At 47.3% G+C, this 15800-nt stretch overlaps 2 protein-coding genes across 3 annotated transcripts in view; one reads left to right on the forward strand and one right to left on the reverse strand.

Annotated features, from left to right (window-relative positions):
* Positions 1-10581, reverse strand: part of SPPL3 (signal peptide peptidase like 3) — a 145350-nt gene extending 134769 nt beyond the window's left edge. For both annotated transcript variants that reach the window (XM_055237782.2, XM_063614705.1), the window contains exon 1: positions 10071-10581. In XM_055237782.2, coding sequence (XP_055093757.1) covers positions 10071-10093 — 23 coding nt within the window. In that variant the 5' untranslated portion in view covers positions 10094-10581. The remainder of the gene's footprint in view (positions 1-10070) is intronic.
* Positions 10582-10732: 151 nt separating this feature from the next.
* LOC134732060 (uncharacterized) lies at positions 10733-14253 on the forward strand. The gene is made up of 2 exons (XM_063614748.1): positions 10733-10982; positions 13833-14253. Exons 1-2 carry the CDS (start codon positions 10791-10793, stop codon positions 13983-13985), a joined length of 345 nt encoding a protein of 114 aa, XP_063470818.1. The 5' UTR covers positions 10733-10790; the 3' UTR covers positions 13986-14253.
* The last annotated feature ends 1547 nt before the right edge of the window (positions 14254-15800 follow it).

Consider the following 15800-nt stretch of genomic DNA (forward strand, 5'->3'; position numbering starts at 1 on the left):
CTCTTCTTCCTGACATTTCTTAATTGTGAGTTTCCCAAGCCTCAATTTGTGGTCTTCCATTCTTTCCTCTCCATACTCTGTCATCTTTTGGTTAACTGTTCTTACCTCAAATCTTCAACTAGTTCTAGGCAGCCTAGCCATAGTCCCAGATGGCATTTCTAGTACCATTTGCACTAATCAGTGGCAAAGGTATTTGTTTTTCACAACTAGTCTTTACTTCTAAAAGTAGTATTTTTTGCAAGCGGTTATAAGTAATGAGTGTAGGGGACCGGGTGCAGTGGGTCACGCCTGTAATCCCAGCACTTTGGGAGGCTGAGGCAGGCAGACGACCCTGAGGTCAGGAGTTCACAATCGGCCTGACCAACATGGAGAAACCTCATCTCTACTAAAAATACAAAATTAGCTGGGCATGGTGGCGCATGCCCATTATCCCAGCTACTCAGGAAGCTGAGGCAGGAGAATCTCTTGAACCCTGGAGGCAGAGGTTGCGGTGAGCCAAGATGGTGCCATTGCACTCCAGCCTGGGCAACAAGAGCAAAACTCTGTCTCAAAAAAAAAAAGAAATGAGTGTAAATTTCAGAAGTTTATAAAGTCAGAGTATACAGTCAAAGGCTATCAGGCAAAGCTTGAAGATTTAGTCAAGTTTGGAAGGTCAAGCTAAACAAGGTCTAGACAAAACTTAAAGAAACAACAAAACAAACTCAGGCACTGCACGTAGGTCACAATGACTGTATAACTAGCTTGAAGAAGCAATGAACAAAACTTTCTTTGCTACACCTGCCCTATCTAGGTCAAGAGCGAAGCCCAAGCCTGAGGCCTCAGATGAAGGGAAGTGGGTGTGCCTGTCAGGCATGGTGTGGGATAAGGAAACAGATAAACTGCTGGCTGGGCGCAGTGGCTCATGCCTGTAATCCCAGTACTTTGGGAGGCTGAGGCAGGTGGATCACCTGAGGTCGGGAGTTCAAGACCAGCCTGAGCAATATGGAGAAACCCCATCTCTACTAAAAATACAAAAAAAATTAGCCGGGTGTGGTGACGCATGCCTGTAATACCAGCTACTAGTGGGGCTGAGGCAGGAGGATCCCTTGAACCTGGGAGGTGGAGATTGCAGTGAGCTGAGATCGTGCCACCGCACTCCAGCCCGGGGCAACAGAGTGAGAGTCCATCTCAAAAAAAACCCTGCTAACAGCTCCTCCTCAGGCATTTTTAGAAGGGTAGAAAACCATACCATGCATTCCAAGGAAAAGTAGGGAAAGATGAGGATCATCCACTCTACTGTTCTTTCTTCATTTAAGTAGATTATGAAGGAAACGGTCTTCAAAATCAAGATAAAACTAACATGAAAAAACAGGTCGGGCGTGGTGGCTCACACCTGTAATCCCAGCACTTTGGGAGGCAGAGGTGGGTGGATCACTTGAGATCAGGAGTTCGAGATCAGCCTTGCCAACATGGTGAAACTCCGTCTCTACGAAAAATACAAAATTAGCCGGGCGTGTTGGCGCGCAGCTATAATCCCAGCTACTCTGGAGACTGAGGCAGGAGAATCGCTTGAACCCAGGAGATGGAGGTTGCAGTGAGCCAAGATCGTGCCACTGTACTCCAGCCTGGGTGACAAGAGCGAAACTCCATCTCAAAAAAAATAAATAAATAAAAAAGAAACAAGAAACATAGCTTTATTCATTATCTTTCTTCTTGTGGAATGTAGCCATGGACTATAAAAGTTAGAAATCAGTGACAATTTGGAGACTATTATTTCTTTTTATACAGCATTATGTGGCATTCTCAATACAAAGGACATCTCAAAGTTTAAGCGCTGGCTAAATTGTGAAACAAGAAAAGTCATTTCTATAGTGAGGAACTCTATCTGGAACCTATCTGGCTCTAACAAATAATGTACAGAACAAACAGCGTGCTTTCACGGAGCACTTTGCAATGTACGAAGCATTTTTATGTGCATTATCTCACTAAATCCTCACAACGACCCTGTGGAGTACAACAGGCGTAACTATTGTACCAAATACAACACTAGGACTAAGACATGGCTAGGTCACAGTTAACTAGAGATGAAAACCACCCTCACACTAAAGATTTCCTGATTCGAAGAAACCATAACAGAATGAGGTGCTCATATCTCAAGATTTCAAATGAAAATTTAATGAGTGGCATAACACAACTGAATACTTTTTGAATAATCACTTATATTCGATATAATTCAAAATATGTAAAAACAACTAGGATACATCTCCACTTCAGAGCACTTAAAAAAAAAAATCCTTTGGTGGTTCACTATCCATGCTGGAACTCCAAAAGAGAGATAATTAAGTTTTCCTACCAGGTTAGGGAAAACCCTACAAACCAAGAAAGGGGATTTTCCATAAGGTCTCTATTAGGCTAAGGCATACTCCTTTGTCTAATACCTTAAAGATACCTACAAAAACTTTTTCTTAGGAGCTCAACCTAGTCGTACCACAACAACGAAGTGGGACTGTTTCATTTTAAGCTGTGGCCCTAGTTTGACTTATCAATAAAATCTGAGAGGTAACAATTCATTGAGAGGATCATTGGGACTAACTAGATTTTTCCCTGTAAAACTGAACTTGATCATTTGGAGCCCCTGTGAGCACCTCAGAGGTTAAAAATCCCAGAAGACAAGTATTCTGCCTCTAACTCTTTAAGTGAGAATAAGAAAATACATTATAGAAAGTGAAAGTTGGCCAGGCATGGTGCCTCATGCCTGTAATCCCAACACTTTTAGGAGGCTGAGGCAGGTGGATCACAAGGTCAGGAGTTTGAGACCAGCCTGACCAACATGGTGAAACGCCGTCTTTACTAAAGATACAGAAAAAAAATTAGCCAGGCATGGTGGTGTGCACCTGTAATCCCAGATACTTGGGAGGCTGAGGCAGGAGAATTGCTTGAACCTGGGAGGTGGAGGTTGCAGCGAGCCGAGATCGCACTACTACACTCTAGCCTGGGTGACAGGGTGAGACTCCGTCTCAAAAAAAAAAAGAAAGAAAGAAAGTGAAAGTTGCAAACACTTCTTAATTTATACACACAATCAGTATTTTAATTCCTAAGAAGGAACCATTAAACTCTAGAAATATCAAAAATAGATTATAGAATTTTAAAAATCAAATTATACTTATGGCTAACTGCCATGACAGCAGTCACACAAAGTTTCAGATGCCAAAAACAGCCAACTAAATAAAACAGCACTTGGTTATCAACACTCTCTTTCTCTTTTTAGGACATCTCTAAATTTTCACGAGATGGTTTGATAAAACAGACATGAATGATGAGAACTAAATAATTTATTAATGTTATTAATGTTGAAATAAAATACAATTATATAGAACTACACGTCACAATCCAATGGCATTTGTCATCTCTAAAATAAATGATCACATAGAAATCTTTTTGAGAAATGCATGATCATTAAGCATTTAAATTGATAGTACTACCTGATACTTACAGGCTGATATGGTTACACTCTCCAGCTTTCTTTACCCCCGAAGGCTTTATAAAAACCCTTGAGGAAAATGATGTAAATATAAATTCATGGTGTTAACTTTGGCTAATTTTAGTTTAAATCACACATCACCCAAACAACATTATCATAGCACTTTAACTATAGGCAAAATATGTTTTTAAAATAATGAGGAAGGGCCGGGCGTGGTGGCTCACACCTGTAATCCTAGCACTTTCGGAGGCCGAGGCGGGTGGATCATGAAGTCAGGAGATTGAGACCATCCTGGCTAACACGGTGAAACCCCGTCTCTACTAAAATTACAAAAAATTAGCCAGGTGTGGTGGCAGGTGCCTGTAGTCCCAGCTACTCGGGAGGCTGAGGCAGGAGAATCGCTTGAACCCAGGAGGCGGAGGTTGCAGTGAGCCGAGATCGCACCACCGCACTCCAGCCTGGGCTACACAGTGAGACTCCATCTCAAAAAATAATAATAATAATGAGCAAATCTTCTAAAGTCTATAATGCTAGATACAAATTTTCAACTACTTTCTCTCTGAAAAACTTCCATCAGCTACAATTGGATATGGTCATACCAGATACAACAATACACAACAGTAATCCAAAAGTAGAACTGACTTCCACTATATATGGAGACCTGTGTTATTTGTCATTCTCAGGTTTAATAATATTTGCAAATACCTGACATGTAATGTCCATTATCACAAGAATACCTCACCTCAATATAATACAGCCCTGAGATTAGATCTTAAAATGAGTAGCACAGGCCAGGCGAGGTGGTTCATGCCTGTAATCTCAGCACTTTGGGAGGCCGAGGTGGGTGGATTGCTTGAGGTCAGGAGTTCGAGATCAACCTGGCCAATATGGCAAAACCTCGTGTCTACAAAAAATTAGCTGGGCATGGTGGAGTGTGCCTCTAGTCCCAACTACTCAGGAGACTGAGGCACGAGAATTGCTCGAGCCTGGGAAGCAGAGGTTGCAGTGAGTCGAGATCGCGCCACCACATTCCAGCGTGGACAGAGCAAGACTCTGTTTTAAAAAAAAAAAAAAAAAAGATGGGTAGCACAGAGCAGCCACCTATTTATATCTATTAAATGCCAGGCACTGGAGAGAGTACCAAAAACAGAAAGGGTTTTATCCTTATGTAGCTTATTTTGTTTATTGTCTGTCATCCCTCAGAGACACACACAAGATCAGACCATGAAGAACCACACTAAGGAATCTGGGTTTTATTCCAAGTGTGGCCAAAACCCATACTTTTAAGCAGAGAACTGCCAAGATCTGACTTAGGTTGTTAGAAGGTCAAGAAGGTACCAACAGGTAGATAATGGAAGAAACCCAGAAAAGAGGCTAATACAGGAACTCAAGCAAAAGAGGGCTGGCTTACAGTAAAGACTGTGGAAACATTAAGTGGACAGATTCAACGTCAGAATTTTGGTGTCAGATAATCTTCACTTTGAGCCCTTTACCATTTACATCCTTGGGCAAGTTACTTACATGCTTTCAGCCTCAATTTCCTTACTTAGCAATGCTTGTAAAACTCTATCACAGAAAATACACAAGTTATTATGATAGAACTTTGGTAACAAAATTCACTTGAAGGAGTTCAAATAAATTGACTTCCTTTTCCCTCACACCAACATTAGTAATGTTTAGCAGGGTTCAATAGCAGTCATATATAAGTACCACATTTTGCTTCATCAAGAGACGAGTTCCTGTTTCTCACAGAACTTACACTAAAACTGCTCATAAATATACAGGAAGCAAGGTGTTTTTCTCAAATTAATAAAAGTCTAGTTAGCACATTCAATCTGTGTTTTCACATGCATTCTTTTACTTCCTCAGTGTATGTGAGAAAAAAGGCTATAAGCAGAATCTTGTAGTTAAATTGTGATAAAGATTCTGGTGTTACTACCAATTATCTCAATTTATTCTGTTAATAGCTTTTATTTAGAACTTTAATAAAGGATGGCATTCCTCATTCTTGCAGCACTGGTACATCAGGAAACCAAGTTACCAAAAGCCCTCTTTGATAAGTACATGGGTTATAAACACTTATTTTTCATTCAGTAGCATCCTCCTTATGTTTAATATTATTTCAACAAAGGATGAACCATCCTGAAATTCAGTGTCATATTTACCACTTGGTATTTACTAAGCTGGGGCTACGTGTACTACAATGTGCTAGGCACTATGGGAGAACCAACGTTAATGTTATATGGTCCTTACTCTCAAGGAGTTTACAATCTAGTTAGATTAGACATTTCCATGAGATAAGGAAGGAATTATGCAGACAGAACTGTTAAGTATTAAAAATAAAAAGATCGCTGGGCACGGTGGCTCACACCTATAATCCCAGCACTTTAGGAGGCTGAGGCGGGAGGATCACCTGAGGTCAGGAGATTAAGACCATCCTGGCTAACATGGTAAAACCCCAACTCTACTAAAAATACAAAAAAATTAGCCGGACGTGGTGGCACACGCCTGTAATCCCGGCTACTCAGGAGGCTGAGGCAGGAGAATCGCTTGAACCCAGGAGGTGGAGGTTGCTGTGAGCGGAGATCATGCCATTGCACTCTTGGGCGACAGAGCAAGACCCTGTCTCAAAAAGAAAAAAAAAAAAAAGATCATTTTCATATGGGATGGTCAGAAAATGCTTCGCAGCTAAGCAGAATTTGAGTTGAGCCCTTGAGTACAGGATTTTGATAGAATTTGCTAGGAAGAGAGCAAGCACACATGAACTTACATATAAGGGCTTTTTTGAAAAAACTTTGTATTCTGAAAAATTAAAACATGTAAAAGTCAACAGACTAATAAATCTCCATGTACTCATCACCCAGCTCCAGTAATGATCAACTCATTGCCAATAATTTACATGTCTTACTATACGAAAATCCTAAGGGAGGCCATCTGCATATGCCTTTATATTCTTCACTGACTCCATCCTCAGACAAATCTTTAGTGGCACAACAGTCTCCACAGTTTGGTTTTTCCAGAGGTCACATACAAATAAAGCACAAGTCTGTTTAAAAAAAAAAAAAAAAAAGGCGGGACTGGGCACTGTTGCTCACGCCTATAATCCCAGCACTTCGGGAGGCCAAAGCAGGCAGATCACTTGGGCTGAGTTCAAGACCAACACACGGGCAACATGGCGAAACACAATACGAAAAAATGCAATAATCAGCCGGGCGTGGTGGGGCACGCCTGTAGTTCCAGCTACTCAGGAGGCTGAGGTAGGAGGATCGATTAAGCCCTAGAGGCGCTGCTGTGATCTTGCCACTGCACTCCAGCCTGCATGACAAAGTGAGACCCTGTCTCAAGGGAAAAAAAAAAAAAAAAAAAGAGATCAATTGCCGGGCGTGGTGGCTCACGCCTGTAATCCCAGCACGTTGGGAGGCCAATCCCAGGCAGGTTGCTTGAGGTCAGGAGTTCAAGACCAGCCTGGGCAACATGGCAAAACCCTGTCTCTAGTAAAAATACAAAAAATAAATAAATAAATAAACTAGCAGACGTGGCTGTGCACGTCTGTGGTCCCAGCCACCTGCGGGGCTGAGGCAGGAGAATTGTCTGAACCTGGGAGGCAGACGCTGCAGTGAGCTTAGATCGGGCCACTGCATTCCAGCCTGGGCGAAAGAGTAAGACCCTGTCTCACAAAAAAAAAAACCAAAAAAAAAAGTAAATCAACTCTTGATTGTTTGCACAAGCCAAGGGAAGAGTGACAAAGATAACTGCAAAATGACAGATAATCCAAAAATCAGTTTACACAGACTACTGGAATACCTTTTCCATATTTATATTTCAATAAGAATGAGTAAAATGATGGGAGAATTCATGTCAAACAAAATACAGCATCACAAGTGAAGTACTTTAAACATATCACTTGGCCTCCCAAGCCTAAGTTTCTTCCTCTGCAAAATAGGGAAATATCACCTACCTCAGAAACTTGTGAGAATTAAATGTGTATATTTAATGCCATGTGTACAGTTCCTTATTTTATTATATTATTAGTCAGCTGACTCAGGAACAACTATTAAATAGGAAGCTGTGGCCGGGCACGGTGGTTCACGCCTGCAATCCCAGCACTTTGGGAAGCCGAGGTGGGCAGATCACAGGGTCAGGAGTTCGAGACCAGCCTGGCCAACATGGTGAAACTCCATCTCTACTAAAAATACAAAAAAAGCCGGGCATGGTGGCATGTGCCTGTAGTCCCAGCTACTCGGGAAGCTGAGGCACAAGAATTGCTTGCACCCAGGAAGCGGAGGCTGCAGTGAGCCGAGATGGCGCCATTGCACTGCAGCCTGGGTGACAGAGCGAGACTCCGTCCTAAAAAAAAAAAAAAAAAAAGGAAACTGCCCGGTTTCCCCAGTCTCCCCTTATATGCCACCCTCTTTCCAGATAATGTAAAAATTTTCTCCATCTCAAAACCTGCTAAAGGTTGAGGGGCTAAGCTCCCTGATTTCAAGGAGTTCCTTTGCCTGTAAAGCAAACAGAGCTGACATTGAAGGAAGTATTTTAGTAGAATAAATTTGTAAACTGTCAAACTTCACAAAGTAATCCCTCCTTAGTAGAGCCAACTAATATCAGAGAGAGGTAGTGTGTGTCCAACATACCTAGTAAAACATTTTCATTTTCCCCATTTCTTGACCACTGAGTTTCCTATTCTTTCAACCATCCATGGCCTCTGTACAGCACAGTAAAAACAGCAAAGCAGCCATTAGGACTCTCAGAGCCACAGCCATTAGGGCCAGAGTATGAGAAGGTCAAGATGAGTAACCACAAGGCATGACAGAAACACCTGTACCTTCATTTCTTACTCTGTCCAGAAGGAAGCTGAAATTGTAATTGTGTTCCCTACGACCTGCTACTGAAAGGCAGCTGTCACTCAAAACTATGAAATTAGCTTAAACCTCTTTTTAGAGCACGTGCTCATCAAGATTTTAATTCTTGCTTTAGGGTTACTTTGTCTCTCAGTTACCTCCTTCTTGAGATTGCACATACATCAATGAAGTTCCCTTAAGAATTATCATCTTCAATCCCCAACTCCCTTTCTCTATGTGAAGACTCAATGAGTTATTGACTTATAACCTCTAACACTATAAATAATCCACTCAAAGTCTTCTACCTAAAACCATTCCTTATTTTCAGATATTACCCATTTCTTGGATGTTTCTCTAGGATAATTATAATTAATGTAGTAAGATCTGTGGCACTTCACAGTTTGCCAAGTGCTTTCTAAACGTACTCACTGAATCCTTACAGGCTGTGGAAAAGGTAATTCCCTCTATTTTATAGGTAAGGAAAAAGGACCGAAGAACTCACTATCATGTCGTAACAACAAAGCAAGTTGGTGGCAAACCGGACCTCCGAAATAGGTCTTCCAACTCCGCACGCCATGCTCGTCCCATTCTATTATGCTCTTTTCTAAGAAGGGAATGTCTACAGTTCTGTCCCAAACCACCTTTGCTTCAAGAGTAAACCATCTTCAAACCATTTCTCTAGATTGCAATCAGGTCCCCTACTCCTACAATCATGCCATTTCTTGCTTCCTCACTCTCCAGCTATGACTTCCTTCTCACTACACGATTTCCACTCTTCATGAATACTGCCATCATTCCTTCAACCCGTCCTGCAAATATCCCACCTCTACATGCTAAAGGGAAGCCCCTTATGTTCCTTCCCCCAAACCCTGGCACTCCCTTCTCCGGATATGTAGGTTGTCACCCCATAAACTACACAGTAGCTTGTCGCCCCTTAACGAGCTACTTACTAACTTTAAAAGCCCCACAGAAATGAACCTAACTTGCAGGTCCTCCACCTCCACACTTGGCCCTGGGCGCCATTCCTCTGAGGATAATAGTACCAACCCTTACAAAGACTGCCCATGCCCCACTGTCACCAACGAACTCCTTTTCCAGAAGGAAAAGGAAACAGGTTCTTCAAACAGGCTCCTCTTCCAACCTCTTCACCAGTGACTCCCCTCCAAGGTTCGCGGACTCTCCCTTCGCAGTTTTCCTCCCCTCACTACCCGGCCTCTGCCCACCTCACCAACTCTCCCGGCGCTCCCTGTCCCAGAGCCAAGCAGCGGCCCCGCAGCTGCGGCGGCTGCTCCACTCTCCCAACTTAGAAGTTCTGCCTCTATCACCTGTTCTCACTAGAGCTTCCTCTCAGCCCAGCGGCCCACCTTTGCCCTGGCCTGCCTCTCTCCACCCTTTCGAGTCCTCCTGCCCAGGAAACACCCCCACGAGTCAGTTCCGGGGTGCCTGTCGGATTCAACTTCCCATCCGTGGGATTCCCACCCCCGGGGTCATGCTCCCCTTCTCCATCACCTGCTCCGCCCATAGCCAGATGACATCCGCCGCTGCCTCCTCCTCCATTCCCCTTCTCGGACGCCGGGTCCCCGGCCACTCACCGCCTTCCGTGCGCTCCAGCCGCCCCCTCCGGTGGGGAAGAGGGGGGCGTGCACCCCAACCGCGCCCCCCACCCCACGACACGCACCTGTTCCTCCTCCTCTTCCCCTCGGCGGGCCGCGCCGGCGCCCCGACCCCCACCCTCGCCGCGCCCCGGCCTCCCGGAGCCCCGCACTCACCACGAGTAGGTCTGCTCCGCCATGGCGCTGCCTCTCGCGGGCTCCGCTGCAGGCTGTGGCCGGGCCCGGCGGCGGCGGGCTCGCTCGGGCCGTAGCTGAAGGCGCGGCCGGGGTCCGGTGCTTGCTCGCTCGCAGGCTGCACGGCGGGCCAGGAAGGCGGCTGGCGGGGAGAGGCCGGGCTCCAAGGCGGCCCCGCTCCCTGGGCCCCGGGGCGGGGCGGGCTCCGCTCTCGGCCTCCCTCACCCTCGGCGGCGGCGGCGGCTCCGCTGCAGCTCCAAACCCAACATGGCGGCGGCGGCGGCGCGGAGAACAAGGGGGCCCCGGGGCGGGCGAACGGCAAGACGGGCCCGCGCTCACTGCGCGCGGGGCCGCGGGAGCGCCGCGTTCGGGCGGCGGCGGCGGCGGCCGGGGGACATGGCCGGCGGGCGGAGGCGGCGGCGGCTGAGGGGGGCGCTAGGCGATGAGGCGAGGCCACTGGATCACACCCGCCGAGGGGAGGAGGGGCGGGGGCGGGGGCGAGCCTTGGGCCCGCGCGGGTCACGTGCCCAAAACACGCTCACGTGATGCGCGTCCCGCCCCTCGAGCCGGGCCCATGCGCGGAGACGTCGGCTCCTGGGTTCTAGGCGGCTGCTGTTCGCACAGCCGGAGCTGTTGGACCTCCTCCCGCTGCCTGGTGCCTCCCCGCTCCCCACGCGGAGATGTCGCCTCGGGTACCCTCTAATGCCCCTTTCTGAGGGGCTGCTGCACCAGCCAATCGGGAACCCCGATGCGCGTCTGTTGGCTGCCACTCAGCTGTCAACCGTCAGTCAACAGTCTGCTGGCCACGGGCGCCCCAACTGTCAGTCAACCTGTCAGTCAACGGGCAGAGGGCTGCATTCCTTCGTTCGTATGTTCCTTGGTTCGTTCATTCAGGTAGCAAATATTCCAGGCAGCCAACCTTTATTGCGCCCAGGCCCGGCACCAAGTCGAATACCCCACGCTTGCCTTCACAGAATCAATCAACAGGGATTTGCTGGGTGCCAACCATGTGTCAACTCACTCTGCCTTCCTAGAGCTTACATTCTAGAGGAAGAGACATAGTCCAAGCCCACAAACAAGATATTTCAGATGCTGCTAAGTTTTACAAAAACATATTTTATAACACAAGGTGAGGGGACAGAGAGTGAGTAGAGGTGTGGGTTACTTTAGATAGGGTGGTCAAGGAAGGCCTCGCTTAGGAGGTGACATACGAGCTGACATTGAATGATGACAGAGAGCTGGCCTTGCAAAGATCCACAGGAAAAGAGTTCCTGGCAGAGGGAACAGCAAGGGCAGAAAGCTCAGGAAACCGTCCATTTGGCAGTCTGGAAACAGGCACGGAAGTAAACCCAGTAGAGGTAGACCAGAAACCAACAGAGTGAATCTGGGACTTAGAGGGAGAGAGGACGGAGAGATTAACTGAGGCCCCAGGTACTGGGGAATGCTTCCCCAGGAGTGGATGAGGCCGTCTGAAAGGGTGAGAGCCTTATCAAAGAAAAGGCATTCTTTTGGCCGGGCGCGGTGGCTCACGCCTGTAATCCCAGCACTTTGGGAGGCCAAGGTGGGTGGATCATGAGGTCAGGAGATTGAGACCATCCTGGTTAACACGGTGAAACCCTGTTTCTATTAAAAATACAAAAAATTAGCCGGGCGTGGTGGCGGACGCCGGTAATCCCAGCTACTCGGGAGGTTGAGGCAGGAGAATGGCGTGAACCCGGGAGGCAGAGCTTGCAGTAAGCCGAGATCGCGCTACTGCACTCCAGCCTGGGCGATAGCGAGACTCTGTCTCAAAAAAAAAAAAAAGAAAAGAAAAAAAAGAAAAGTCATTCCAGGAAGAAAGAATGGCGTGAAGTAAGGCCCAATTCCAGGTGAGCTTGAATCCGAGAGTGGGATGGGTGATTTGTGCTGGAGTGTTGAGAAAAGATACTGAGAAGGTGCACTGAGGCCAGACTTTGAGGGCCCAACTAAGCCTCCCTGCCAGTTACTGTGTTCATGAATAAAAATAATTAACCAATGCAGCTTCAGAATTTAGAAACATGCCTGGGCAACTCTCCTAGACACCCCTCCAGCCCCACCCTTCACCCCCCAGTTTCTCTGCAGAAGGTGAAACTCACACACCTGAAACCAACGTACTCAAGCTTCTCTGCAACTTGCCCAACTTTAGGCCAGAATTTAGCTCTGCTCCAGTTTCCCAGGGCCTGCCCAGGCTTACAGGGAACACCACACCCTGAATCTATCTCCAAATGGATCAGTTGGCCATTGCCCATACTTCTGCCGCTTGCCTGTTCCCCAAGGGAAACCCTTTAAAGAGAAAGCCAAGTACACTTTCCCTTCAGAAGCAAAGCTGTCCTTCCTTATTCCCCCACTGCTAGGTGCCAGGACCAGTTAGGTTCCAAGTGTTTCCTCCAAAGCTCTATCAGAGAGCCCTGGGAAAAGGCTCACTGATGAGATCGAGGTCCAGGCCGGGCGCAATGGCTCACGCCTGTAATCCCAGCACTTTGGGAGGCCAAGGCGGGTGGATCACGAGGTCAAGAGATCGTGACTATCCTGGCCAACATGGTGAAACCCCATCTCTACTAAAAATACAAACATTAGCTGGATGTGGTGGACCATGCCTATAGTCCCAGCTACTTGAGAGGCCTGAGGCAGTAGAATCACTTGAACTGGGCAGTGGAGGTTGCAGTAGGCCTAGATTGCACCACTGCACTCCAGCCTAGAGACAGAGTGAGACTCCGTCTTAAAAAAAAAAAAAAAAAAAGATCGAGGTCCAGGGGAGGGTTTGAGGCAGGGCAACAAGAAAATATCAAATCACCAGGGACCCTTAGTCTTGCTGTTCACAGGAAGACACCAGCCTGCAAAGATCTGTCCAGCCATAAAGCCACCGGATGCAGGGATATTAAGAGGAGATGAGAAGGCAAAGGGGCTAAATTCTTTTTTTAAATTTTTTTTTAAATTTAATTAATTTTTTGTTTGTTTTTGAGACAGAGTCTTGCTCTGTCACTCAGGCTGGAGTGCAGTGGCCTGATCTCAGCTCACTGCAACCTCTGCCTCCCAGGTTCAAGCAATTCTGCCTCAGCCTCCCAAATAGTGGGGATTACAGGCGTGCGCTACCACATCCAACTAATTTTTTATTTTTAGTAGAGATGGGGTTTCACCATGTTGGCTAAACTCCTCGAACTCCTGGCCTCAAATGATCTGCCCACCTCGGCCTCCCAAAGTGCTGGGATTACAGGCATGAGCCACCGCGTCTGGCCACGGGCTAAATTCTTGACATTCATTTAGCTCTCACAACGTTGCCAAGTGCTTTTACAGAAAGCTAACTGTGTCCTTGAACGTGACACAGTCATTCTGAGTTTCGAAGGCGCACAGAGTGAGGCTTTAGGTCCCATGCGAAAGGCCAGAAGCCGTTGGAAGTGGCTTTGGGTGATGCAGAAGCTTTTTCTTTGGAGAGCTAAGAACAAAACAGTCCAGACATGTCACTTTTGAAACGAAAATGCCACGCTGAGCCTCTGGGCGATTCACTTGGGCTTTGGTTCCCAGTGAGTCATAGAAGTCAAAGCCAAGTGGAAAGTTGGTGTTGGATGAATGAAACGGGAGCTGCTGGAGTAGGAAAGTCGAGGCCTTCCCAGAAGCAAAGGGACCCTTCTTTTCGGTGGGAAAAATCTGGTGGAAGAAAGGAGGGAGAAGGGGTTTGGTGAAGGTATGGTGAATGAGGAGAGGTTTTCTTCTCTCTGTCTGAACCAGAGACACCCAAAGTGTTTCTTGAGGAAATGTGGCTGCAGACCCTATAAGAAGCTACACAGCACTTGCCAGGGCCAGGATGATGTCCAGCCCATGGAAACACTGTGTACCTGGTCCCAGGAAGATGAAGTGTGGGCCCAGAGACTAATGGCTTGAGTATCTCAGGCTAAGGTTGCCAAGAAGTAGACGGCACCTCTAGATCCTAGTCAACATCTCTACAGGCTTGAAGTACCCCCAGAGGGCAAGGTTGGAATAAATCTGAAGCCTGTGGCTTGGGTGGGAGCTGCCTAGACTGTGGCATCGGGGGAATGACTTTTTAATTTTTATTTTATTTTGAGACAGAGTCTTGCTCTGTCACATGGGCTGGAGTGCAGTGGCGCAATCTCAGCTCACTGAAACCTCCTCCTCCCGGGTTCAAGCCATTCTACTGCCTCAACCTCCCAAGTAGCTGGGATTATAGGCACCCACCACCATGCCCAGCTATTTTTTGTATTTTTAGTAGAGACGGGGTTTCACCATGTTAGCCAGGCTGGTCTCGAACTCCTGAGCTCAGGCAATCCTCCCGCCTCCGTCTCCCAAAGTGCTAGGATTATAAGCGTGAGCCACCGTGCCCGACTGGGAGCGACTTTTAGTCTCCCTGCCAGCAGCACTTAGCTGCAAGCTGAAGCAGCCCCAAGTGTATCTGTGACATCTCTGGGCCTCAGCCAGGGAGTCAGGTGTGCTTGGCAAGAGACTCAGGCATTAGGCTCCCCCCAGGAGGGGTGCTTTGTCTCTCTGCACCCCACTGCAGGTAAGAGCACTACAGCTTGTGCAGTATTTGTTGAAAGAAGCCATGGAGGCTGGGCACGGTGGCTCATGCCTGTAATCCCAGCACTTTGGGAGGCCTAGGCGGGCAGATCACCTGAGGTTGGGAGTTGAAGACCAGCCTGGCCAACATGGAGAAACCCCATCCCTACTAAAAATACAAAAATTAGCCGGATGGTAGTGGCACATGCCTGTAATCCCAGCTACTCGGGAGGCTGAGGCAGGAGAATCGCTTGAACCCAGGAGGCGGAGGTTGCGGTAAGCCGAGATCCAGCCTGAGCAACAAGAGTGAAACTCCGTCTCAAAAAAAAAGAAAGAAAGAAAGAGGCCATGGAGGTGCCTCTAATTATCACCACTGTAATTATAGGATTGCTTCTTCCACCAAGTGTGTTCAAAAGAGACTTGGGGAGTCTCCCCCAGGATGGGTCCTCTGCCTTAGGCACAGACTCCAGGGAGCTCGCATTACCAGGTCTGTCTGGGCTGCTTAAGCATTGTTTCTGAGAACATCAAGGCTCAGGTCTGACCTGGCTCTACCTGTCCCTCCAGCCCATTTCTCCTCTCTGTCATCCACCCCTCTCCCCCACACACATGCATGTACACTTTGTTTATATTCCATAGTGACCTGCTTGCAGCTTCCCCATGGACTGTGTTCTTTTTTGCTTCCAAACCGCTGATCAAGTCCAGGAGGTTTCCCATTGGCTCTTTTTTTTTTTTTAGACAAAGTCTCACTCTGTCGCCGAGGCTGGCATGCAGTGGCGCCATCTTAGTTCACTGCAACTTTCGCCTCCTGGGTTCAAGTGATTCTCCTGCTTCAGCCTCCTGAGTAGCTGGGATTACAGTTGCCCACCACCACCATGCCCGGCTAATTTTTTTTGTATTTTTAGTGGAGACGGCTTTGGCCATGTTGGCCAGTCTGGTCTCGAACTCCTGACCTCAAGTGATCCACCCATCTTTGCCTCCCAGAGTGCTGGAATTACAGGTGTAAGCCACGGCGCCCGGCCTCCCATTGCCTCTTAACTACTGCTCATAGTTTTGGGGGCTTGACTGCAATGTCACATCCTCCAGGAAATCTCACTTGACCAAAACCTAGGCTGGGTTAGATACTTCTCTGCATTCTCATCATCCTCTGAATTTACCCACATGACACTTGGCATAATGAACTGTCAT

Source organism: Symphalangus syndactylus, chromosome 13 (genome assembly GCF_028878055.3).
Source record: "Symphalangus syndactylus isolate Jambi chromosome 13, NHGRI_mSymSyn1-v2.1_pri, whole genome shotgun sequence".
In the NCBI taxonomy this organism is placed as follows: Eukaryota; Metazoa; Chordata; class Mammalia; order Primates; family Hylobatidae; genus Symphalangus; species Symphalangus syndactylus.